At 53.3% G+C, this 24,259-nt stretch overlaps 1 protein-coding gene across 2 annotated transcripts in view; it reads right to left on the bottom strand.

Moving 5' to 3' along the window:
* Positions 1-24,259, bottom strand: part of CPT1A (carnitine palmitoyltransferase 1A) — a 56,279-nt gene that overhangs the window by 22,093 nt on the left and 9,927 nt on the right. For both annotated transcript variants that reach the window (XM_086676669.1, XM_086676670.1), the window contains exons 2-9: positions 16,833-16,986; positions 13,791-13,930; positions 10,542-10,713; positions 8,672-8,773; positions 5,698-5,835; positions 5,163-5,240; positions 4,365-4,472; positions 1,987-2,074 (exon numbers count right to left, since the gene is read on the bottom strand). In XM_086676669.1, coding sequence (XP_086532795.1) covers positions 1,987-2,074; positions 4,365-4,472; positions 5,163-5,240; positions 5,698-5,835; positions 8,672-8,773; positions 10,542-10,713; positions 13,791-13,930; positions 16,833-16,973 — 967 coding nt within the window. In that variant the 5' untranslated portion in view covers positions 16,974-16,986. The remainder of the gene's footprint in view (positions 1-1,986; positions 2,075-4,364; positions 4,473-5,162; positions 5,241-5,697; positions 5,836-8,671; positions 8,774-10,541; positions 10,714-13,790; positions 13,931-16,832; positions 16,987-24,259) is intronic.

The following is a 24,259-nucleotide window of genomic DNA, read 5'->3' as shown; positions in this document are numbered from 1 at the left end:
CAAAGTCAGAAATAAGAAGGGACACCCGGGGGGCTCAGTCGGCTGAGCGTCCGACTTCGGCTCAGGTCACGATCTCGCGGTCTGTGGGTTCAAGCCCCGCGTCGGGCTCTGGGCTGACAGCTCGGAGCCTGGAGTCTGCTTCGGATTCTGCGTCTCCCTCTCTCTCTGCCTTTCCCCCACTTGTGCTCTCTCTCTCTCTCTCTCTCTCTCAAAAATACAGACATTAAAGAGGTAATTATGTTAAAACATGGTAAGATGAACCTTAGCCCCGTATGACTAGGATACTTATAGGAAAAGATCAGGACACAGACAGGCACAGAGGGACCACACACAAGGAGAGAGGACTCGGGAGGACCAGGCCCTGCCCGTGCCTGCACCTCCAGCTTCCGGCCTCCAGGACCAGGAGGCAGTGAATGTGTCTTTAAGCCACGCTGTCTGGGGTGTTTTGTGACCACGGCTCTAGAAACTAATATACTCCGTAACCAACAGCCCAAAATACACACTTAAAACAACAAAAGCAATAAAAGACTTAGGAATAACTCTGTCAGATGAGGCCCAAAACCCTGGCAGAGAAAAGTACAGCAGCCCCCCACCGCTGATCCAAGAGGGGTATGTTCCAAGACCACCCCCCCTGCCGAGTGGGTGCCCGAAGCCAGAGTGTACTGAGTTCGAAACACACTGCTGGCTTTTCTGTTTTACATACCTACGATCCTACGATAAGGTCTGATTTATCAACTAGACGCAGGAGGTTAACAATAACTAATAATAAAACAGGACAAACGTAGTACATGCCAAGGAAGGTTACGTGAACGTGGTTTCTCTCTCTCAAAATACCCTGTCCTCACCCTTCTTCGTGTCATGATGTGATGTGGTAAAATGCCCACGTGGTAATGGGACGTGAGGCGAGGGACAAAGGTGTGACACAGGGTGAGGCTGATGTTCTAGAGGACCATGTGCTTCCCGCACGGCGGCTGGCCGCGGATAGCCGAGACCGCGGAACGCGAAACCGCGGACAGGAGGGGGCAAGACCGTAGGACGCTTCATTAAAATCACTTTTACAAACACTATTAGGGGCAACTGTTCCAAAACTGCTTTTTGCTGGCCTGGCCACTTTTTGCAGCAGTCTGGCCACGGGCCACCCGAGTCCAGAGCGTGAGAGAGACAGGGGCTGACTTTTTAACCAGGACACCCCACGCCGGGGGAACAGCAGGTAGGCTGCTCGAGTGACTTTTCAGAAAGCTTCTGAATCCCAGGTCCCAGAAAGCAGAGTCCAGACGGAAGCCCACCCAGAGGGCAGCTTCTGCGTCCAAGGACCCCCGTGCCCAGCACCAGGGGACAAGTTACCGCTCAGGGCTCACAGTCTGGAAGCACCCGGCTGCCACAACACCCCCTCTCCCCCCACGCCAAAGCCGATCAGCTTGGGACTCTATATACGACCAGCTTCAAAGGCAGCAGTGGGTTCGTTAGGGTGGCCGCCATGAGGTCTAGACGGGGTCTGGTTCGTCAGGTGAGAGTGGCAGGTGTTTCCTCCCGGCACGGCCACCCGGAGGCTCAGTGGCAGCACAGCCTGAGCTGTGGCCTGGCAGGCCTGGGACAGTCCTCGGTGATGCCACGTGTTCCTTTCATTCTCGAGGGTGCCCCGGCTTGGGCGGGTGATGTGGCCGCCCTACGCTCGGGGAGGGTGGGTGGGGGTCAGCCGTCCTGGCTCAGGTCGCCCCCGGTGGGCACAAGCCCGCGTGCATCACACGTGGGCCAGAGCAAGAAGAGGACACTCCTGCCCGGAACTGGAGCAGACTCCCTGTAAGACGGCCTTCAGCCCAAGAGAAACTCAAGTCTGAAGACAAGCCACACGTCCGGTCAACGGAAGGAATGTTCCCGAGCCCGCGTTCTCACAACCTCAGGAGGGGTGGGCACGAATCACCGCACTGTCATTCCACCGCCTCCGTGTGGAGCGAAAGTGCTGCTTCCGGAAGGAGCCCCACTCACCCGTCTCCTCTCCCGGGATGCGCGAAGTATTAAACATCCGTTCCCACTGAGCGGAACAGAGTGGGACTGTGGATCCCAGCAGCAGAATCTGCAACAAAAGTATGTTTCAAACAAATAACAATTCCATGGTGGGGGGGGGGGGCGGAGGAGCAAATTAAATGCTGAATTTGTGGGGCACCGGGCAGGCTCAGTGGGAAGGCCGTGCAACTCTTGATCTCAGGGTTGTAAGTTCCAGCCCCATGCTGGGGGTAGAGATTACACAAAAGAATAAAAAGAGAAAATCTTTAGGGGCGCCTGGGTGGCTCAGTCGATTCAGCAGTTAAGCGTCTGACTTTGCCTCAGGTCATGATCTCGCAGTTCATGGGTTCAAGCCCCGCACCGGGCTCTGTGCTGACAGCTCAGAGCCTGCTTCTGATTGTGTCTCCCTCTCTCTCTGCCCCTCCCCTGCTCACACACACTCTCTCTCTCCCAAAAATAAACAAACATTAAAAAAAACTGAAAAAAAAATTGAAATGCTGGATTTGTTTTCCAAGTGCACAGGGCGTTTGACTTAATCCCTTGCAAACTCTGCAAAGAGCAGCCTTTCTCTGGGATGCTGACCTTCACCGCAAAGCAAAGCTTGAACTGTGCCAGGGCTTCGGCATCTTCCTTCCCAAGTAACACGTTCTGATTGGTCATTTATAAAGTGACACTTTTTTTTTTTTTTAATTTTTTTTTTTTCAACGTTTATTTATTTTTTTGGGACAGAGAGAGACAGAGCATGAACGGGGGAGGGGCAGAGAGAGAGGGAGACACAGAATCGGAAACAGGCTCCAGGCTCTGAGCCATCAGTCCAGAGCCTGACGCGGGGCTCGAACTCCCGGACCGCGAGATCGTGACCTGGCTGAAGTCGGACACTTAACCGACTGCGCCACCCAGGCGCCCCGTCACTTTCAACCAAAGGCGTATTTAAGAAAGAAATGCCTGGGTGGCTCGGACAGTTGAGTGTCCTACTTTGACTCAGGTCAGGATTCATGCTTTGTGAGTTCAAGCCCCGCATTGGGCTCTGCACCGACAGTGTGGAGCCTGCTTGGGATTCTCTGTCCTCCTCTCTCTGCCCCTCCCCTACTTGTGCTCTGTCTCTCTCAAGGGGAAGAGGAAGGAAAGGGGAGGGGAGGGGAGAAGAGGGGAGGGGGGAGGGGGAGGGGGAGGAAGGGAAAGGAAGGGGAAGGGAAGGGGAAGGGAAGGGGAAGGGGAAAGGAAGGGGGAGGGGAAGGGGAGGGGAAGGAAAGGAAAGGAAAAGGGAAAGGGGAAGGGAGGGGAAGGGAGGGAAAGGAAAGAGGAGGGGAGGGGAAGGGAAGGGAAAGGGGAGGGGAGGGGAGGGGAGGGGAGAGGAGGGGAGGGGAGGGGAGGGGAAGGAAAGGGGAAGGAAGGGGAAGGGAAGGGAAGGGAAAGGGAAGGGAAGGGAGGGGAAGGGAAAGGGAAGGGGAGAGGAGGGGAGGGAAGGGGAGGGAAGGGGAAGGGAAGGGGAAGGGAAGGGGAGGGGAGGGAAGGATGAAAGGACATGACACGATGGGGCACCTGCATGGCCCAGTTAAGTGTCCAACCCTCGCTCTCGGCTCAGGTCTTCATCTCAGGGTTTTGAGTTTAAGCCCCTGCGTTGGGCTCCCTTCCCTGCAGGGCATGAAGAAGGAAGGAACATCTCGTCCCTCTTGAATAATTTACCAGCTTAACCATTTTCCTGCACAAGCAAGCAAGGGCTTCTTCCAGGGCTGATTATGGGACTAAAGTACAATGAATGTACATCCGTTTAGGATACGCACGGAGAGTTAAATCTCAAAATAATTATACAGAGTGAAAGAAGAGAGAGAGACAAAAAGACAGAGAGACAGAGAGAGTGTCCACTGTAGGATTCCACCTGCACAAAGCTTTGGAAAATGCAAACAATCTAGAGTAACAGGAGGCAGGCGGCGGTTACCTGACAGGTGAAGGAGAGGCTCAGCGAGAGCACAAGGCCCCCAGGGGAACGTCTGGGGGTGACGGCTGTGTTCACGGTCTTGACTGTGGTGACGGTTTCAGGGGTACATTATATAAATTCATCAGAACCTATCAAACCGCATGCCTCACGTATGTGCACCACGTCAACAAAGCCGCTTAAAAAGAATTTTTTAGGGGCGCCCGGGTGGCTCAGTCTGTTAAGCCTCCGACTCTCGACTTCCGCTCAGGTCATGATCTCACGCTTCGTGAGATCGAGCCCCGCGTCGGGCTCTGTGCTGACGGCTCGGAGCCCGGAGCCTGCGTCGGATTCTCTCTGTCCCTCCCCCACACGTGCAGGCGCTCTCTCTCAAAGTAGATAAACATAAAAAACGAAACTCTTAAAGAGCAGTTTGCTTGCGTACCGGCTTGATCTCCTCCCTGTCTAGTCTCCGTCGGTACAGCAGGATGGCGTGGATGGCGTTGCCGGCTCTCGCCGCCTGAATCTGCGTCGGTAAGACGTACAGCAAGTCCTGGAAAGGTGCACACGGCACAGAGAACACTCGTAGGAGGAGACACGTTGACGTAACTACACAGGAGGGCGTTTCTGCACCGCGGAAATCCTTCCCTACCCGTGAAATCACACCTGCTCTGATAGAAAACAAACCGAAACCCCGCTTCCTACGCTTTGCCGGTTTTATTTCACGTTTCACGGGAAAACGAAAGGAAGGGAAGGACAAAGCAAGAGACAAAGAATGAGGTTGGCTAGTTATTACAGGTATTAAATGTCATTTCTCAAAACCCCCCCGTTTTCAGGGGCTTCTCACAAAAGAATGGCGTGTGCCCTCCCAGACCATCAATGTCACAGAAGACAGGGAAAAAAACCCCAAGAGACCCGGGAATGACACACGAGGCTCGGTCTCCTGGCGCCTTAGGGCAGCGAGGGAGGAAGCTGTGCGCCTGGCCCACCAGGTCACTAAGCGCGGCAGCTGGGCAGGGACACGGGCCCTCAGGCTGCTTTGGCACGACCCGGTGCCCAGGGGTGACGACAGGGAGAGGGCACGGGCCCGAGAGCATTTCTGCTGTCCTCGTTTCTCCGCGGTGGCTCGGGGCAAACACAGAGACGCGCACGCAGCTTTTGGGCGCGGAGGGCAGGTCCCCAGGGCCGCGGACGGAAGCCCAGGGCCAGCGGGAGCGGGGACAGGCGCTTCCCGGCCACTCACCATGGCATAATAGTTGCTGTTCACCATCAGTGGCCCCCGGCCCCGCAGGTAGATGTATTCCTCCCACCAGTCGCTCACCTGTCGGGTGCACACAGGACAGACCGCTGGTGAGCTTAGCAGGAGTGACACAGACTGGCAGGGCCCGGGGCGGGGGCAGGGGCGGGGGCAAGGACTGCTCTGGGGACTCCTGCCACACTGCTTCGTGTTGAGGTGCGTGTGTACGTGCACACGCATCGGTGCACACAGGAGCCCGGGTGGGTGTGCGAGTTCTACACCCTCATAGACGGGGCCTCATCAAAACACAGCGCGACCCCCCACCCCTGCCACTGCCCCCCAGCCCCCCAGCCCCGACTTGCAGCCTCATCATCGGGTCTGTCCGGTCACAGTTAATGTCTCCTCCACATCCCATCTCGGGTCACCCGCCAGGCGGCCCCCTCTTACGGCCACACACGGGGGAGCCGGGCTTCGTGGCACGGACCCGTGTTTGCACACGAAAAACTCGGCCCCGAGAACGACGGTGTGTGGGAGCACTTACGTAGTTTGTAGCCCACCAGGACTTTAACTTGAGATACCACTGCAGTTTTGGTCCGAGACTGACGGCAAAATCTTGCGCGAGAACCGTCATGCGTTTAAAGTCTGATTCCTTCATGAGCGGCCTCACCGATTCCAGATACTGGGGTTGACGAAAAAGCACATAAGCCAAGTTAAAATGCACGGGCCCCTCATCCGTGCCTCACAAAAAACCGTGAACAGATTTCAAAGGTTCAAAAATCTTCCCCAAGCGGGGCGCCTGGCGGACTCAGTCAGTACAGCGCGTGGCTCTTGATCTCGGGGTCAGGAGTTCGAGCCCTGCGCTGGGTGTAGAGATTAAAAATAACGGGGCGCCTGGGTGGCGCAGTCGGTTAAGCGTCCGACTTCAGCCAGGTCACGATCTCGCGGTCCGTGAGTTCGAGCCCCGCGTCCGGCTCTGGGCTGATGGCTCGGAGCCTGGAGCCTGTTTCCGATTCTGTGTCTCCCTCTCTCTCTGCCCCTCTCCCGTTCATGCTCTGTCTCTCTCTGTCCCAAAAAATAAATAAACGTTGAAAAAATAAATAAATAAATAAATAAATAAATAAATAAATAAAAATAAATAAAATCTTGCGGGGTGTCTGGGAGGCTCAGTCGGTTGAGCGTCCGACTTCGGCTCAGGTCATGATCTCGCGGTTCTTGGGTTTGAACCCCACGTGGGGCTCTGTGCTGACGGCTCCGAGCCTGGAGCTTGCTTCGTATTCTGTGTCTCCCTCTCTCTCTGCTCCTCCCCCACTCATGCTCTCTCTCTCTCTCTCTCTCTCTCTCTCTCAAAACTAAACATTAAAAAAATTAAAAGAAAAGAAAATCTTGGGGCGCCTGGGCAGCTCAGTTGGTTAAGCGTCTGACTTTGGCTCAGGTCATAATCTCATGGTCTGTATGTTCGAGCCCCACGTCGGGCTCTTCGCTGACAGTGTGGAGCCTGCTTGGGATTCTCTGCCTCTCCTCTCTCTGCTCCTCCCCGACTCCTAAATAAGTAAACCAACTTTAAAAGAACAAAAAAAGAATGAAAACAATTATGAAAAACAAAAACAAAAAAAGAAGGGAGCTTGGGGGGCTCAGCTGGTCGAGCATCCGACTTCACCCAAGGTCACGATCTGGCAGTTCATGGGTTCAAGCCCCGTGATGGGCTCGCTGCTGACAGCACAGAGCCTGCTTTGGATGCTCTCTCCTCCTCTCTCCCTGCCCCTTACCCGCTCCCGCTCTCTCTCTCAAAAATAAACATCACAAACAAACAAGAAAGTAAAGCCCTCGGTTTACCAGGAAACGTTTCACTGTGCCAATATTATCTGCTGTGAAAACAGCTTTGAGGCAGCAATGAAATCTCTAGAAATCTTGAATGTTTAAAGGTGGGGCCCCATTGCTGAAACCAACCGGCTGTTCCAGTTTATTCAAAGTGAGATGTGCATTCGTGGAACTGAAAACAACACTTAGAATAAGCTCGAGCCAGTCACCAGAACCACAGGTGTCGCTAGGCCCGTCCTCAGGGGAGGGCACACGAGAGCAGAGAGGAGGGGGGACTCGAAAAAGCCAACAGAAACTAAATGACTAAGCCTGGATTCAAAACCCAAGACATGTTTTTAAGTGTTTTTATTTATTTTTGAGACAGAGAGACAGAGCATGAACGGGGGAGGGGCAGAGAGAGAGGGAGACCCAGAATCGGAAGCAGGCTCCAGGCTCCGAGCCGTCAGCACAGAGCCCGACGCGGGGCTCGAACCCACGAACCGCGAGATCATGACCTGAGCCGAAGTCGGACGCTCCACCGACGGAGCCACCCAGGGGCCCCAAAAGCCAAGACGTTTTTAAAGTGGGGCCACAGGACAGGCAAAAACTTGTTGCGGTGGGAACGCGGGCGCCGTGGAAACCAGCACGGCTGTTCCTTGACAAGTTAAACAAGAAATCCTCCCTGATCCCGTGATCCCAGTGCCAGGCTCGCGCCCGAGAGAACCGCAAGCAGGTGCCTGAACGAAAACAAAAACCATTCACGACAACCAAAAGGTGGAAAAAACTCAAATGTCCATCGACAGATGCATGGATGAATACAGTGCGGTCCGACCATACAGGTGGATAGCATCCAGGCATCAATAGGAATGACAGACTGAGGGACACATAAATCTCAACGGTCTAAGAGCCGGGCGCACAGGACATGTTGCAGGATTCCACTTACAGGAAACTTTCCAGGACAGGCAAACCTAGAGACAGCCTAGTGGGAGCCGGGGGGCTGGGGCGTAAAACGGGTTATGATGCTCACAGGCACGGGGCTTTGCTGACGCAAAGTTCTGGAACTAGACTGTGGTGGAGGCTGTGCTAAGAGAATGTACTCGATGCCACACAACTGCACACTTCCAAGTGGTTACAACGGTCATGTTTACGTTCCATATACACTTTTATCACAACGTAAAACGCTAGTCACTTAACAGACCGTCGGACCAGATACTTGGGACGGATCTGTACGCATGTGAATTATGGCTCAACGAAGCTATCTAAGAAAAACGTCGTGAAGCCGTTTCTCTAACAAGGGTGGTACCTTTTAAAAGACACCTAATACGGGGGCAACCGGGTGGCTCAGTCGTTTGAGCATCTGACTTCGGCTCAGGTCACGATCTCAAGGTTTATGAGTTCGAGCCCCGCGTCGGGCTCTGTGCCGACAGCTCGGAGCCTGGAGCCTGCTTCACATTGTGTCTCCCTCTCTCCACCCCCGTCCTGCTCATGCTCTGTCTCTCTCTCCCAAAAACAAATAAACATTTAAAAAAGTAAAATTAAAAAAAAAAAAAAAAAGTAAAACACATAACACATGCTGATACATCAGAAAGGAAAAGATCTCCCACAACAGCCAGACAAGTCCGTGACCCAATGATGGTAAATTAACCCGGTCACAAAGCGGAATCCCAGGACACCTGCACCTCGGAGCGGGCGTCACAGCGAGCTGAAGCTACGCTTACCCTGTTCACAGTATCCTGGACCGCAGGGACCGGCAGGCGTGGCAGAGACGTCTGGAAGCTGTACAACATGGGCTTGCGGCCCGAAAAGATCTTGACCATGCCCTTAAAAACAAAAAAGGTACGTTTTAAAACGTGAGACTGCGTTAAAGATGTGAAACCGGTTCTCAAGCGTAGACGACTTGCCGACTGGTTGCGGATGTTCTGCGGTGGCCTGTGTCCCCTCTGGTCTGTTTTCCGCCCCCGGGCACACAAACAAGCAGGGAAGCCCAAACGAAACCCAGGCTGATGAAAGCCCAAGTCTGACACATGCCGCGAGGTGCCCGGGACAGGACCCCTTCTCGGGTGCCCAGATTCTGCTGTCTGACTGCACCACTGCATGCGGGCCCCGTGTCAGTCAGCTGGTTCTGCGAGGCCCTCGGGTTAGGGACTGGCTCAAAACTCTGGCAACGGTGACGAGGGGCTGGACCGAGAAGCCTGGGTTCGAGCCAACCCCAGGAGCAGCGGTGCGGCCCCCCCTCAGCCACCGCCAAGCCCAATGGACAGCACGCATCTATCTGCCTATCGGCCCTCGCTTTCATCTGGAATGATCTAACCTTGGTGTCGTAACTGGTCATCTCCTGTGGACCAGACCTCAAAGGCATTTCTAGGGCTCAAGGGTGGGGAGGGGGGGTGGCGGCTGGGACTCAACTGGACGTGACCAGAATGCCATCGTGGGAACACCATTTAGCTTTATTCTGTGAAGCGTGGGTGCCGTCTCTGACTCTCTTGTGGGTGTTAAATTCTGCTTCTCTGGAAAACTGAAATCTCACAGCCACGTGGGCACAGGAAGTCGGTCTGGAGGAGAGCGAAGCGTGTGGGTGCGGGTGGGCCCCGGGAGGTGGAGCTCAGCCGTCACGGGTGAAGTCGGACAAACGTCCACATGCACGGCAGACGAGGGGACGCTCAGACTACGGGCCCAGGAGAGCAGGCAAAACCCCCTCGGGGAGAAGGGTGAACCGGGGAGACCTGGTCAGACCGGTCGGCTAGGGGAACCACTCAGTCAGAAGACCTTTGAAAGCTGCAGAGGGATGTCACTTTACTTTGATGGATGGCGAGCCTAGCACACGCTAATATACCATGTTCAGGACTCCCGGACGCTTTACTCTTTGGCCACACGTTCAAGTCACGGGGAAGCAATGCCCCTGACAGCAAGGAGAGGCCAACTCCCAGGTCAACCAGCCGAGCGTGGAGGCGAGAGGTCCATGGGGATCCTCCTTTGGAAGTACAAGGCACCCGCACCTGACTCCGTGCCAGGTGAGGCGAGCCAGCCACAGAAGGACCGATACCGTGGCGAACAGGGCGGCGGCTGCCCGGCCGGGGCACTGGCCCTGTCCCCGACATCGCCGCACTGTGGGCCTAAACCCTTGCTGAGAAGGTGGATCTCGTTCATGGGCTCTTTCCACAGAGGAAAACGGGGCAGGGCGTGAGGAAACTTTGCAAGGAGCTAAGTCTATGGCCCGGAGACTGATCATGGGGTTGCAGGTGCACACGTCCCCACGGACACACTGCTAAACAGCTACGGCCTTTTGTACGTCAAACTGTGCCCCATAAAAGGACTTTAAAAAAAAAAAAAAAAAAGAGGAAAAACCAATACCAGGGGCGCCTGGGCGGCTCGGACAGTTAAGCGTCTCACAGTTCATGGGTTCGAGCCCCACATCGGACTCTGTGCTGACAGTGGGAGCCTGGAGCCTGCTTTGGATTCTGTGTCTCCCTCTCTCTCTCTGCCCCTCCCCTGGTCATGCTCTGTCGCTCTCACTCTCTCTCTCAGAAATAAAAAAAATTAAAAAATCCACACGAGTCCGGCACCGAGGGCGAAGGGAGGCTCCGTTACCATCCAGATCTTGGTGGCGCGGCTCATCTTGCCGTGCTGGGCAAACATCCAGCCGTGGTAGGACAGCAGCACCTTGAGAGAGTAGCGCATGGTGATGATGAGGGCCACCCACAGCCCCGTGCCGAACAGGAGGCCGCTGACCACGTTCTTCGTCTGGCTGGACATGTAGCCGCTAGGGAGACGAGACAAGCCGAGAATGCATTACGCACTGCCAGCCAGAGCAGCCTCCCCTCGACACCAGTGACACTCTGGACCCCGAACCAAAGGGAGGACGCTAGCCTGGGTGGCTCGGTCAGTTAAGCATCCGATCTCACGGTTCGTGAGTTTGATCCCCATGTCGGGCTCTGTGCTGCCAGTGAGGTCTCTCTCTCTCTCTCCGCCCCTCCCCTGCTTGCATGCACACTTGCTCTCTCTCAAAATAAGTACACACTTTTCAAAAGAATTGCTAGAAGAGTAGATCTTAAAAGCTCTCTCCGTAAGAAAAAAAAATTTGTACCTATATGGGGAGATGAATATTAATTAGGCTGGTGGTAATCACTTAAAGGTATATGCACCTACCAAATGATGTTATACACCTGAAACTAACATGACGTTATACGTCAATTGTATCTCGTATCTCGTTTTTTTAAATGATTTAAGTGTGCTTCAAATTATTAACACAACCAATATACAGAAGCTAAAGGTACTTCCAATATTGAAAAACCGCCAAGTTAACACCTTATCGTGCTTAAGTGACATTGAAACTAATTATCTTCAAGGTAAAATACTTTTGCTCCAAAATTTGTGTCTTTCTATAAGCCGTCAAATCCTGTGTTTAAGCTTGGGGTGCCCAGGTGGCTCAGGAGGTTGTGTCTGACTCTTGGTTTCAGTTCAGGTCATGATCCTACCATTCGTGAGATCGAGCCCCATGTGGGGTTCTGCACTGATAGCATGGTCCCTGCTTGGGATTCTCTCTGTCTCCCTCTCCCTCTCTCACCCCCTCTGCCCCTCCCCCACTCGGGTGCTCTGTCTGTCTGTCTCTCTCTCAAAATAAATAAATAAACTTAAAAAAAAAAATCTTGTGTCCAAGTTTAACTATAGCCTCTGCTTTATCTCTACACTTTCTTTTCGGATAGTGTAATCTATAAGCCAGCTTAGATCTAGGCATTTAAGAACCTATCTCTCAGATCATCTACGCTTTGGATTCCGAAGTCCTACATCACTGAAGGAAAAGACACATACCTGTTAGGTCCACAAAAATTGGAGAGTATCATAACATTAACAAAGAGATGACACATTCAGGATTTTTAATATAATATACATATGGATACTTGGATGACAAGCATTAGCCAAAAAAAAAAAAAAAAAGCCTTTTATTTTTTTTATTTATTTTTGAGAGAAAGCCCACAAGGGAAAGGGGCATAGAGAGAGGGAGACAGAGGATCCGAAGCGGGCTCTGCACTGTCAGCACAGAGCCCAACGTGGGGCTCAAACTCATGAACCTTGAGATCATGACCTGAGCCGAAGTCAGAGACTTAACTGACTGAGCCACCCAGGTGCCCCCCAAAAAAGCTTTCTTTTAAAGAACACATTCTTTCCGAGGCTGCAGGGGCCAGACAAACACAGAGCACACCCCACACAGCCAGTACGTCTATGCTTATGAAAACAGTCACCCAGGACCATCGGAGATGCTCTCCAGGAAGATGGTTCCAGAATGACCCTCGAGCCTGGAAGACGCTGGCTCTTAATCTGTTCTTTCTAAATCTGGGCCAGGGACGGCCCAGTTCACTGCAACTGGTTTAGAGGGAGCAAAGAAACAAATCGTATAAAGGCCCAGATTATAAAGGGCTGTAAATAGCCAAGACTTCTAAATATAATCCAGTGTTAAGAGTCCACACTGGAGAGTAAATTAAAAATCTGTGTTAAACCCACAGCAGTCTGAAACATACGGAGAAACAGTATGACCCAGGGTGGAGGCCAGCTGTCTGCAGAGGTCGGCCTGTGACTCCCCAGGATCGCCAGGTCAGGAGGAGCAAGGTCTGCCCAGGGCATCAGGAATGTTGGGGTCCCCGCCTTGGCCTCCCGGGCCCCCAAGGCAGCGCAGGGGATCTGGCAGGCGTTCAGCCCAGGCACGCTTCCCCTGAAATGATGGCATTTTTATTCTAGGCCCTGCAGACGCTTGTAAAGGCCCCAGCCGGCATTCCTGAGGCCGCGTGGAGGCCGGGAGCGACTCAGCTGGACTCTGGGCTTTCAACAAGAAGAGATCAAGGGCAAAGGGCACCTGCTCAAGGCGACCCAAGGCCAAGCTTTTAAATTTTTTTCTTTTAATGTTTATTTATTTTTGAGAGAGAGAGTGTGAGCGGGGGAGGAGCAGAGAGAGAGGGAGACACAGAATTGAAAGCAGGCTCCGGGCTGCTTTCTCAAAAGGCCCAGAGTTCATCTGCTCGGCTGAGGCCAGCCCCCGACACGACAGGGACGGCCCGGGAAACATGAGGACACGCCTGGGCTGCCCTCTCGTCCGTCACCGGGGTTCCCACCGTCCGCATGTGCCCTCTGGCCCGAAAAACAAAGCCCAGCTATGGGACGAGGCCTCTGGGGACCGTTATCGCTCTAGTAAGAGACTTAAAAGGTTTGTCAGTGCAAACAAGCAACAGAGAAATAGGATTGGAGGTCTGGCACGGAACAGCCACAGCAGCTGGAAGGTACTAGGATGCTTTCCAACCAGAAAATAGGGGCGCCTGGGTGGCTCAGTCGGTTGAGCTTCTGACTTGAGCTCAGGGGATGATCTTGCGATTCGTGGGTTCAAGCCCTGCGTCGGGCTCTGTGCTGACAGCCCGAGCCTGGAGCCTGCTTTGGGTTCCGGGCCTCCCTCTCTCTCTGCCCCTCCCCCCCCCCAAATAAATACACATTAAAAAAAATTTTTTTTTTTTTTTTTTTTTTTTAATTTTTTTTTTTTTTTTTTTAACGTTTATTTATTTTTTTGGGACAGAGAGAGACAGAGCATGAACGGGGGAGGGGCAGAGAGAGAGGGAGACACAGAATCGGAAACAGGCTCCAGGCTCTGAGCCATCAGCCCAGAGCCCGACGCGGGGCTCGAACTCACGGACCGCGAGATCGTGACCTGGCTGAAGTCGGACACTTAACCAACTGCGCCACCCAGGCGCCCCAAAAAAATTTTTTTAATAATAAAAGAATACATACCAGCGACAAAAATCACTAACGAGAATCGCTAACTTCCTAGAGGGTTTGCGATCTGGAAAGAGTACTTACCTAGTATCAAGGGTCCGATTGATTTTCGCGATTATTCCCAGCGAGGGGTCGATCTTCGCGTACATGGTTGACATCACACCCACCACCACGATGAGCCAACTGGAGGGGCTGGCCGGGTACACGCCGGTGATGATGCCATTCTGGAAACAGAGCATGCACCGTGAGCATGTCCCGCCCACAAAATCCACGGCCCCTGGTAGTGAGGGTAGTGGGATGATGGACAGTGGGAAGGAGGCGTTTGCAGCACATGGTGGCTAAGTGACCACACTGTCACTACTGGAAATCTTCCCCAGGGCCTCCAGCCCCTTCGCTTCCTCTGCTTCTGAGCCAATCCCCTCCCTGGAGCAGATTCCCTGAGAGTGACCCCAGGACATGAGAATCGCCTGAGCCACCAGCTTAACACTGATTCCCCCCATCTCCATCCAGACTGACTCATGACACCGAGTTAAGGACGTCATTGGGGCGCCTGGGTGGCTCAGTCGGTGGAGCGTCTGACTTCGGCTCAGGTCATGATCTCGCGGCTTGTGGGTTCGAGCCCCGCGTCGGGCTCTGCGCTGACAGCTTGGAGCCTGGAGCCCGCTTCGGATTCTGTGTCTCCCTCTCTCTGCCCCTCCCCCACTCACGCTTTGTCTCACTCTGTTTCTCAAAAATAAATAAATGTAAAAAAAAAAAAAATTCAAGGATGTCACTGAGCCAACCATGAAGTCCTGTCCCCAACCTGCTACACCTGGGATGCCCCAAGACCCCAGCTCCCAAACCACCCCTCCTGCTGCTCCTGAATCAAAAGACCACTCAACCCCCAAGTATTTCCAAGACACTTCACTCCATGTTGAGAATTTGTTGAACCATCCTTCAGCCAACACCCCCACCACTAAAAGTAGCAAAAAACCACAAAAAGGAGCAGGTGTGAGGGCCCAGCAGATATGAAACAAAATTTTGGAAACCAGGTGAGCAGTGTAGCTCCTTATTCTCTTCATTACGTGTTTCAAAACTTCTAACTCAAAGAAATTCTTTTTTTTTTTAACGTTTATTTATTATTTTTGAGACAGAGAGAGACAGAGCATGAACGGGGGAGGGGCAGAGAGAGAGGGAAACACAGAATCGGAAGCAGGCTCCAGGCTCTGAGCCGTCAGCCCAGAGCCCGACGCGGGGCTCGAACTCACAGACTGCGAGATCGTGACCTGAGCTGAAGTCGGACGCCCAACCGACTGAGCCACCCAGGTGCCCCCTCAAAGAAATTCTTAATAAAGACATCTTAATAAGAGATTGCTTTGACCAAGACAATGGGTTTAAAAGCTCTCAAAGCCTACCTGAATTTTTAGAAGACAGCTGCATCCCTACATGCTATTCCCACCCAATCCCCCGCTATTGAGAGGCGTAAAGGAAAGAGATTTTAAACAAAGTGGGGGTCCTTTTTGGTGTTCTCTGAAGCAAATGTTTTTAAGACAAATAAATACAGATATTACGTTATATTAAAATGGGAGGCAGGGGGCGCCTGGGTGGCTCAGTTGTTGAGTGTCCAACTTCCGCTCAGGTCATGAGCTCACAGTCCGTGAGTTCAAGTCCTGCCCATCAGGCTCTGTGCTGACAGCTCACAGCCTGGAGCCTGCTTCAGATTCTGGGTCTCCCTCTCTCTCTGCCCCTCCCCTGCTCATGCTCTGTCTCTATCAAAACATGAATAAACAGTAAAAAAAATTTTTTTAATAAATAAATAAAACGGAGGCAGGAAGGGTCTAGACAGAAGGTCTCCCGCTCACCCGCCATCCCCGTCTCCCCTCTTGCTCTGAGCCCTGTGCTCCTCTGCAAACCCCTCGGTTAGGCACAGCTGTGCACTGTTCAGCTGTCCTACAAGGTCTTTAAGACCAGAGAACATTTGCACTGGGTTGCAGCGACTGATGGCCACAGCTCTGCACCCAACTTTCTCTTTTCTTGGATTTGAAGGTAAAAAGGGGTTGCTCCGGACAAGGTCGGGTGGCAAAACGCGCTTCTCCCTGTAGGTGGCGCCCTCCCCCACCACAGGTGCCTCTGGCGCTGGCTTGTGACCTGGAGCCCTCTGGCTGTGCCCCAGGCACCTGTCCAGCAAGGCCGGTTCCCAGGGACCTGTCCACCTTCTCTGAGGTCACTGCTCTCACCTACTTTGGCTCCTGGCACCTTCTCAACAGCCCTTCTCTGAGCCACACCCTCTGAAAAGGAAACTGGAAAATGAACAGAGTTATCCATTTCCCTCATTGCTGGTGGGGGCGGGGAGGAACTGGACAATTCTCTCGTCTGAATTTTTTCCATATGTGTATTTTATTCCTTCCATGATTTTGGAAATAAATTGAATTTACAAACAAAGGGGAAACCAGACTCGTGGTTAATTAAAAACGGTGAATACATGTCCACTCTTTCAGGTAAACAGGATTGAGAGCATTTGAAGCTAGCTATATCTGAATTTACGTGCACCTATTTCAATGTTTGGCTAATTTCTTTTTATGTTTATTTATTTTTGAGACAGACAAACAGCATGGGGGGAGGGCAGAGAGAGAGAGAAAGAGAGAGAATCCAAAGCAGGCTCCAGGCTCTGAGCTGTCAGCACAGAGCCCGACGCGGGGCTTGAACCCAAAACCGTGAGATCATGACCTGAGCTGAAGCCAGACACTTCACCGACTGAGCCACCCAGGCGCCCCAACGTTTGGCTAATTTTATCAGCAAGGTAACCGTTAGGTAAATTCACTGCAATCCACACAGCTGGGAAACAATCCTTTTTCTACGAGGCGTAAGGAGTTCTGGGCTCCAACCAGGAGACACGGATGCTGGTCTTTTCCTCTGCTTCTCCGAGCAGGCTCTCTGAACCCCAACTCACCTGCCTAGGGGCGCCGGTTCCCCTGCCTGCCTTCCAGAACTTCAGGAAGCCAGTGAGTGTGTTTCACAAGGACAGAGGAAGTATTAATTACGCGGCAATCACCGCTCTGAAATGCTTTCTCGCCTCACCAGCACCTGGAGGCGTTTTCTCAGATGCTAACGTGAGCGCCTTACAGATCTCAACAGGTATCTGCTAACCTTGAATCTGATGAACTTCTTTTTCCAGGAATGAAGTCCAGACAGGTAGATCTGCTTCAGGGCTTCGTGGCTCAGCCGCAGGTCGATCCCATCTGGGGTGACCGTGAACTGGAAGGCCACGGCTTGGTGGGCTTCCGCCATCTTCAGTAACGCCCTAGGAGGAGGAGGAGAGAGCGTAACGCACCAGCCTTTCACCGGATGTTAGAAAACCCCTTCCACAGCCCTGGGATTCGTTCTGAATTTGCAGGTTTCCTAGCCATTTGACAAACTTAACGGTCCCTTAAGAGATCCGATCCTGGGATTCCATGCTGACCCCTCCCCTGCCTGTTGGGCACTACACAGCCCACTGCACCCTCTGCTCGGAGGCCTGGGGCGGGGATCAGCAGAGTCCAGGAGGGGAGCCCCCTCCCACCCAGAAACCCCCATCCCCTGGCCCCCGCCCCCGGGCCATCCCACGGCACCAACCCTCCAGGCCAGCGGCCCAGGCCACACCCAGCTGACTCAGGAAGCTGGTGGCTGTTCGGCAACCTGCAAATGCCGCCTGGAGGCTGGCACAGAAGAAACCCAGAGGGTCCACAGGAGTCCGTGATGGCCCTGAACCCCTCATCTTCAGGCCAGGGCACCGGGACTCGGGTGTGCCTGTGGCTGCTGACTTGAGAGACCATCCCGGTCGCCACAAAGACGCCACGAAATCCAGGCGCACGGAGTCCTCGGGAGTGGGTGCTTATGTGTGTCGGAGCCAGGCCCCCCTCCTCCTCCTCCTCCTCCTCCTCCTCCTCCTCCTCCTCGGAGGCTGTGACTGAAACCAACCTGGGTCAGCAACCCGAAGGCTGGAACACTGACGAGCGCCCACAAATGAGCGCACCTTTCCCGTCGATGGCTCCGGGCCGGGTCTCTGGCTCGCTTCCTCCCGGCCCGTCTTCTTCCCTGGCCACTCCTGATGCCCTCCCGGCCTCCCTCCCGCACAGCCGGCCCCTCGGCCACCTTCTCTTCCGACACTCTGCCCGAGCGCCCCGCGAGGAAAGGGCAGCTAACAGAGGGGCAAAGTCACCGAGGACCGGGGCAAAAACCCGACGCTGAGCTTTCTCACCGCCAACGATTCCTCCCGCTTTTACCTGTTTGAGCCTACAGAGGGCGGGCGTAGGACCTACGGAAATCAACAGGTACCGCGCTTTCAAAGATGCCCAGTTACAAAAGCCCAAACTAGCTTAGTCTTCAGCTGATCGGAACAAAGAGCCCCAGGAGAGGCCCCCAAAAGGCACGCAGCTTTCATTCGTGCGCTCCTTCGGCAAGAGTTTGTTGACTGCCTCCGGTGTGCCAGCCACAGGGAGGATGGAGACCTTGGCAGAAGGTCCCCGCCCCAACTCGGACAGAGAGGCCAAAAGAGGGGACCTCCCGGGTGACACAGGAAGCCCAGAGGGCAAGCCTCTCAAGCCTAAAGGAAAACAAGCCTCTAGGTAGAGGTCAAGGGCAGGTCAAGGGCAGGGTGGCTGAGGTCAAGGGCAGGCAGCTAACTTTGGAGAGGAATGCCCAGAGGCAGCCATGGGAGGCAGAGGGGTTTTATGCTAAGAACGAAGGAAAAACATTCCAAGGGGTTTAAGTCACTGTTTCTGTTCTCTAGAAGTCCGCTCTGGCTGACGAAAGGACTGTGGGTGGGGCCGGGAAGCATGACCAGTAAGAGGGGGAAGCAGTCTTCCAGGAGACAGGGGCGCCAGTGGGGGACCGGAGGAGGACCCACTCCAGAAAGCCTTCAGAGGCCCCCGGGGGATTCTGGCCCATCCGCTCACGGGAGCCACTCGCGGACACAGGAGAGTGTCCGCGTGGGCAGGACAGGTTGGGAGTGGGAGGGGCGTCCAGGTGGGGATGCCGGGGGCAGAGGGACAGGCTGGGACGGGCACACCTGGGAAGTGTCACCACGCAGCACCTGAGGCTCTGACCTGGTCTGCCAAGCGTTCAAGGTTATCGACGTGTTATTTCATTGGCACGGAGCCAGCCTCCCTCGCGTGGCCGGCTGTGCAGGCCCAGACCCCAAGTCTGAGAGCCGCGAGCTCTCCAGGCAAATGCCTGCTGCAGGTAATTCGGGATGTTGACGGGGGCATCCAAACCGCTCTGAATCCTCTCCCTCCAAAAGCTATCCAAGGGTCTCTAGGATTCTCCAGGGGCCTCACGGTTAACCCTTAGCCCCTCCCCACGAAGATTTCAGGCTACACACGTGGCGGGCGGCAGTCGTTACGGAGAGAATTCTGCAGAACGTGAAGTGTGGCAAGCAAGGTTAACGGACTGGCTACCCTCTCGATGGTTTATAAGATCTTTCAAGGGCTTCACCCAGACCTGAGGGATTATTAATGCAGATGAAACATAAACATCGTGTCTGTAGACCATTCTATCCAAAGGTATGGGTCCCGGTGTTTGCTCAGGAATCTAACCTCCGCCAGGGAGAGGCAGGCGAGATAGGGAGTCTCTGCGGGCCTTTCCAGGAGTCAACGGCCTGGTCAGAACACTGAATTTAAGTCAGGATTCGTTTGTTTTGATTGCTTTGAACTGAAAGCCAGATGTAAGAGTCCTAAATGCACCGCAGAACGGACAATTTGGCTCTCTAGTTTTGCAGTCGCCCGGACACCGCCCTGAGCAGAAGTCCCTCTTCGAGCCATAGCGGTCATTTGTGGACCAAGTGAACCGGACGCCAAAGGTTTGAAAACTGAAAACTCCCTGTGCACATCTAGTAAGCGAACATTCCACCAATCCCGGCATCACAGCCTCATGTTTAAAAACACTTATGAGTGGCACAAAAACAGACACATAGACCAATGGAATAGAATAGAAACCCCAGAACTAGACCCACAAACGTATGGCCAACTCATCTTTGACAAAGCAGGAAAGAACATCCAATGGAAAAAAGACAGTCTCTTTAACAAATGGTGCTGGGAGAACTGGACAGCAACATGCAGAAGGTTGAAACTAGACCACTTTCTCACACCATTCACAAAAATAAACTCAAAATGGATAAAGGACCTGAATGTGAGACAGGAAACCATCAAAACCTTAGAGGAGAAAGCAGGAAAAGACCTCTCTGACCTCAGCCGTAGCAATCTCTTACTCGACACATCCCCAAAGGCAAGGGAATTAAAAGCAAAAGTGAATTACTGGGACCTTATGAAGATCAAAAGCTTCTGCACAGCAAAGGAAACAACCAACAAAACTAAAAGGCAGCCAACGGAACGGGAAAAGATATTTGCAAATGATATATCGGACAAAGGGCTAGTATCCAAAATCTATAAAGAGCTCACCAAACTCCACACCCGAAAAGCAAATAACCCAGTGAAGAAATGGGCAGAAAACATGAATAGACACTTCTCTAAAGAAGACATCCGGATGGCCAACAGGCACATGAAAAGATGTTCAGCGTCGCTCCTTATCAGGGAAATACAAATCAAAACCACACTCAGATATCACCTCACGCCAGTCAGAGTGGCCAAAATGAACAAATCAGGAGACTATAGATGCTGGAGAGGATGTGGAGAAACGGGAACCCTCTTGCACTGTTGGTGGGAATGCAAATTGGTGCAGCCGCTCTGGAAAGCAGTGTGGAGGTTCCTCAGAAAATTAAAAATAGACCTACTCTATGACCCAGCAATAGCACTGCTAGGAATTTATCCAAGGGACACAGGAGAACTGATGCATAGGGGCACTTGTACCCCAATGTTCATAGCAGCACTCTCAACAATAGCCAAATTATGGAAAGAGCCTAAATGTCCATCAACTGATGAATGGATAAAGAAATTGTGGTTTATATACACAATGGAGTACTACGTGGCAATGAGAAAAAATGAAATATGGCCTTTTGTAGCAACGTGGATGGAACTGGAGAGTGTGATGCTAAGTGAAATAAGCCATACAGAGAAAGACAGATACCATATGGTTTCACTCTTATGTGGATCCTGAGAAACTTAAGAGAAACCCATGGGGGAGGGGAAAAAAAAAAAAAAAGAGGTTAGAGTGGGAGAGAGCCAAAGCATAAGAGACTGTTGAGAACTGAGAACAAACTAAGGGTTGATGGGGGGTGGGAGGGAGGAGAGGGTGGGTGATGGGTATTGAGGAGGGCACCTTTTGGGATGAGCACTGGGTGTTGTATGGAAACCAATTTGACAATAAATTTCATATATAAATAAAAAAAAAATAAAAATAAAAGTAAAAAAAATAAATAAATAAATAAATAAAATAAAAACACTTATGAGGGGCGCCTGGGTGGCTCGGTGGGTTAAGCATCTGACTGCGGCTCAGGTCACGATCTCACACTCCGTGAGTTTGAGCCCCGCGTCGGGCTCTGTGCTGACAGCTCAGTCTGGAGCCTGCTTCCGATTCTGTGTCTCCCACTCTCTCTGCCCCTCCCCTGCTCATGCTCTGTTTCTCTCTGTCTCAAAAATAAATTAAAAAAAAAAATTTAAAAATAAATAAATAAATAAAAATAAAAACAAAAACACTTATGAGAGGCGCCTGGGTGGCTCAGTGGGTTAAGCGTCCGACTTCAGCTCAGGTCGTGATCTCACAGTTGGTGAGTTCGAGCCCCGCGTCGGGCTCTGGGCTGTCAGAGCACAGTCCACGTCGGATCCTCTGTCCCCCTTTCTCTCTGCCTCTCCCTCTCTCTCACCTAGGGTTGGGGGCGGAAGGAGGACTGAGTGGGGTCAATAGCTAAAGGGAGGACGGCTTCTTTCTCGGGCGATGAACACGTTCCAATGTTAACTGTGCTAATGGCTGCACATATCCGTAAAGAGACTCATAATCGCTGGAGTGTTCTCTTTGGACGGGCGTGTGGACTGTGGGGTAAGTTAAACCACAAGAAAGCTGTTATTTAAAAAAAAAAAAAAGAAAAAAAAAACACTGCCTCATGAAACTGAAGTGTTATCTATTCAACATTTATGCCCCTAAGTCTCTCCTCAAATACAGAATTCCAGCGTCCCACTCGCTGAGAACTCACTCCTTTGAACAACTGTCAGCTCGCGGCATCTGGAAACAGCCGTTAAATATTTTTAGGCATCATAGGATATTGCTGAAAACACCTGTCCGCTGCAGCTCAGTGCAATCTCACACTCGGAGACCAACTTTCAAAGCTCCCTAGACCCTTCGAGTGGCAGTCAGCGCCCACCTTCTGGGCACATCTCGCCCGCCGGCCCCGTGAGCCAGAAGCCAGGACCCAAAGAGCCACGGCCAGGCCCCACCACCCATGCACAGAGTCAAAGTCAAATCAGGAGGGGCCCGTTCACAGGGTTTCTGCCCGCCCACAAGCCGTCCCTTGCATTCCAGTGTCCGTAACCGGGGAATAAGCTAGACCCACCCAACGACACCTCGAATGACAACAACAACAAAGGACGAGCAAGTCTACCTGTCGGATCACTGCACCTCCTGACCTTCCGCACCCTGGCACGACCTGCACGACGCAGGGCACGCCCTCACCTCTCACCCAGGTGGGTGTGGGCAAAGCCTGCCTGCCTGCCCTGCCTCCCTCACCTCCGAGTCTCCCCCAGAGAAGGGCCAGAATAACTGAGGAGGACGCAGCTCCCAGCACTTCCCAAAGGCTGACCGCACCGGAGGCTGGGGGAGAAGAGAGACCCCCCCCCCATCCCAGACGGAAGGAGGCGAGCCATTCATCAATTCAGGGACAATCAGGTTTTAGGAGGACCCCGCAGGAGGCCCGGCGAACTTGACTGTACTACACAGCAAGGTCGTTTTCTGCCCCGAACGTTTTAAATCGGGAGATGCTGCAAACACGGACAAGTACAGAACAATACCTACGAGCCCCCTTCCTGGAATATTAGTTTTCTGCCGTATCAACTTGACCCTGCCCGGTCTCCCACTCTCCGCTCCTGGGTCAGCCTCCCTGGAGCCCCCTCCTGGTGACTCCTGTCATTCTCTCAGCACGGCTGGGAACCCCAACACCCTGTAAGAGGAAGGGCCCTGGGCCAGCTGGCAGGCCGGGCCTGCGTCTGGAGCCAGGCCACTTAACTGGACAGCTTTCCTCTGTAACCCTTCAACCTTCCAGGATAGCGGCGGTGAAGGGCCTCAGCACGAAGGGGGCCCCCGAGGGCCTTGTGGGCAGGCAGCACCCCCCCCCCGCCGCCTCCTGGTGCTGTTGGGGGTTGGGGAGGGGGGCTCTGCTACGCCCCAGCTGAGAGACACAACTAAACAGTCTGAGCGCTGGCCTCACTCACCATCCTCTTCCTCCCGGATAAGGTGACCGGGCATGTAGACTCTTATCTGCTCCCGCCCCTCACCCCTGGCAGGATTCTGAGCTGGGGGGTCCCTGGTTCCTCTTCCAGCCCCTCTGCACCCCAGGAGTTAGCGCCGCACAGGGCCCTGCCTGGGGCTTTGACTGCTACCTCACCACCGTTTCCCCCCCTAGAAGCCCACCACTGCCTACCAGGCTCCGTGCCTCGCCCCTGTGACGCGCACAAGCACCAGACCCTGCTAATTTGCAAAGACATGCTGTCCTCCTGCCACTACCCCATACCATCCCCGCCTGAGCACCTCTCTACCTGGGTGGAGACAGGTGACCTCCCCGGGGACAGAGCTTACGGGCTTACGCGGCATGACCCCTGGGATCCACCTGCTCGGCAGGTTAGGATCCACCTGCTCCCCAAGTTCTCAGCCAGCTAGAGAACTGTACTGTACTGGCAGGAAAAGCAGGAAAGACCGGGGTGGGCGGAGGGGGGGGCGGGGGCAGGGAGATAGGCTGCAAAGAAAACGCAGACGGATGAAAAGAGAGCTTAACTCCCCTTTCTGTCAGTCATCTGTTCTCTCAAATCATCACTGAGCAACTACCAGAGGCCTTAGGACAAGAAACCTGGGGGCTCCTGGGTGGCCCAGTCGGTTAAGCGTCCGACTTCAGCTCAGGCCATGATCTCGTGGTTTGTGGGTTCAAGCCCTGCGTGGGGCTCTGTGCTGACAGCTCAGAGCCTGGAGTCTGCTTCGGATTCTGTGTCTCCCTCTCTCTCTTCCCCTCCCCTGTTCATGCTCTGTCTCTCTCTGTCTCAAAAAAAAAAAAAAAAGTTAATTAAAAAAATAGTAAATAAAAATAAATAAATAAACAGAACAAGAAATCTGAACAGGAAAGGGGTACCTGGGTGGCTTCGTGGGTAAAGCCTCCAACTCTTGATTTAGACTCAAGTCACGACCTCAAAATTTAGGAGTTCAAGCCCCACATCGGGCTCTTCGAGGACAGCGCAGAGCCTGCTTGGGATGATTTCCTCTCTCTTTGCCCCCTCCCCATTCTCTCTGTCTCAAAATAAATAAGTAAACTTCAAAAAAAGGTCTAAACAGGAGGGAACAGGGTGACAGGGGAATCACGCTCTGGGAACACAGACTGGCCGCCCCTGCCCCAGATGGTGCGGCCGAGTAACGGGGAGGCCCCTCGGGGAGTATTCTCGATGCCA

This window comes from Puma concolor, chromosome D1, assembly GCF_028749965.1.
Source record: "Puma concolor isolate L17-30 chromosome D1, mPumCon1.1.hap2, whole genome shotgun sequence".
Lineage (NCBI taxonomy): Eukaryota > Metazoa > Chordata > Mammalia > Carnivora > Felidae > Puma > Puma concolor.
Note: the sequence above shows the minus strand (reverse complement) of the source record. Positions and strands in the feature narration are given on the sequence as shown.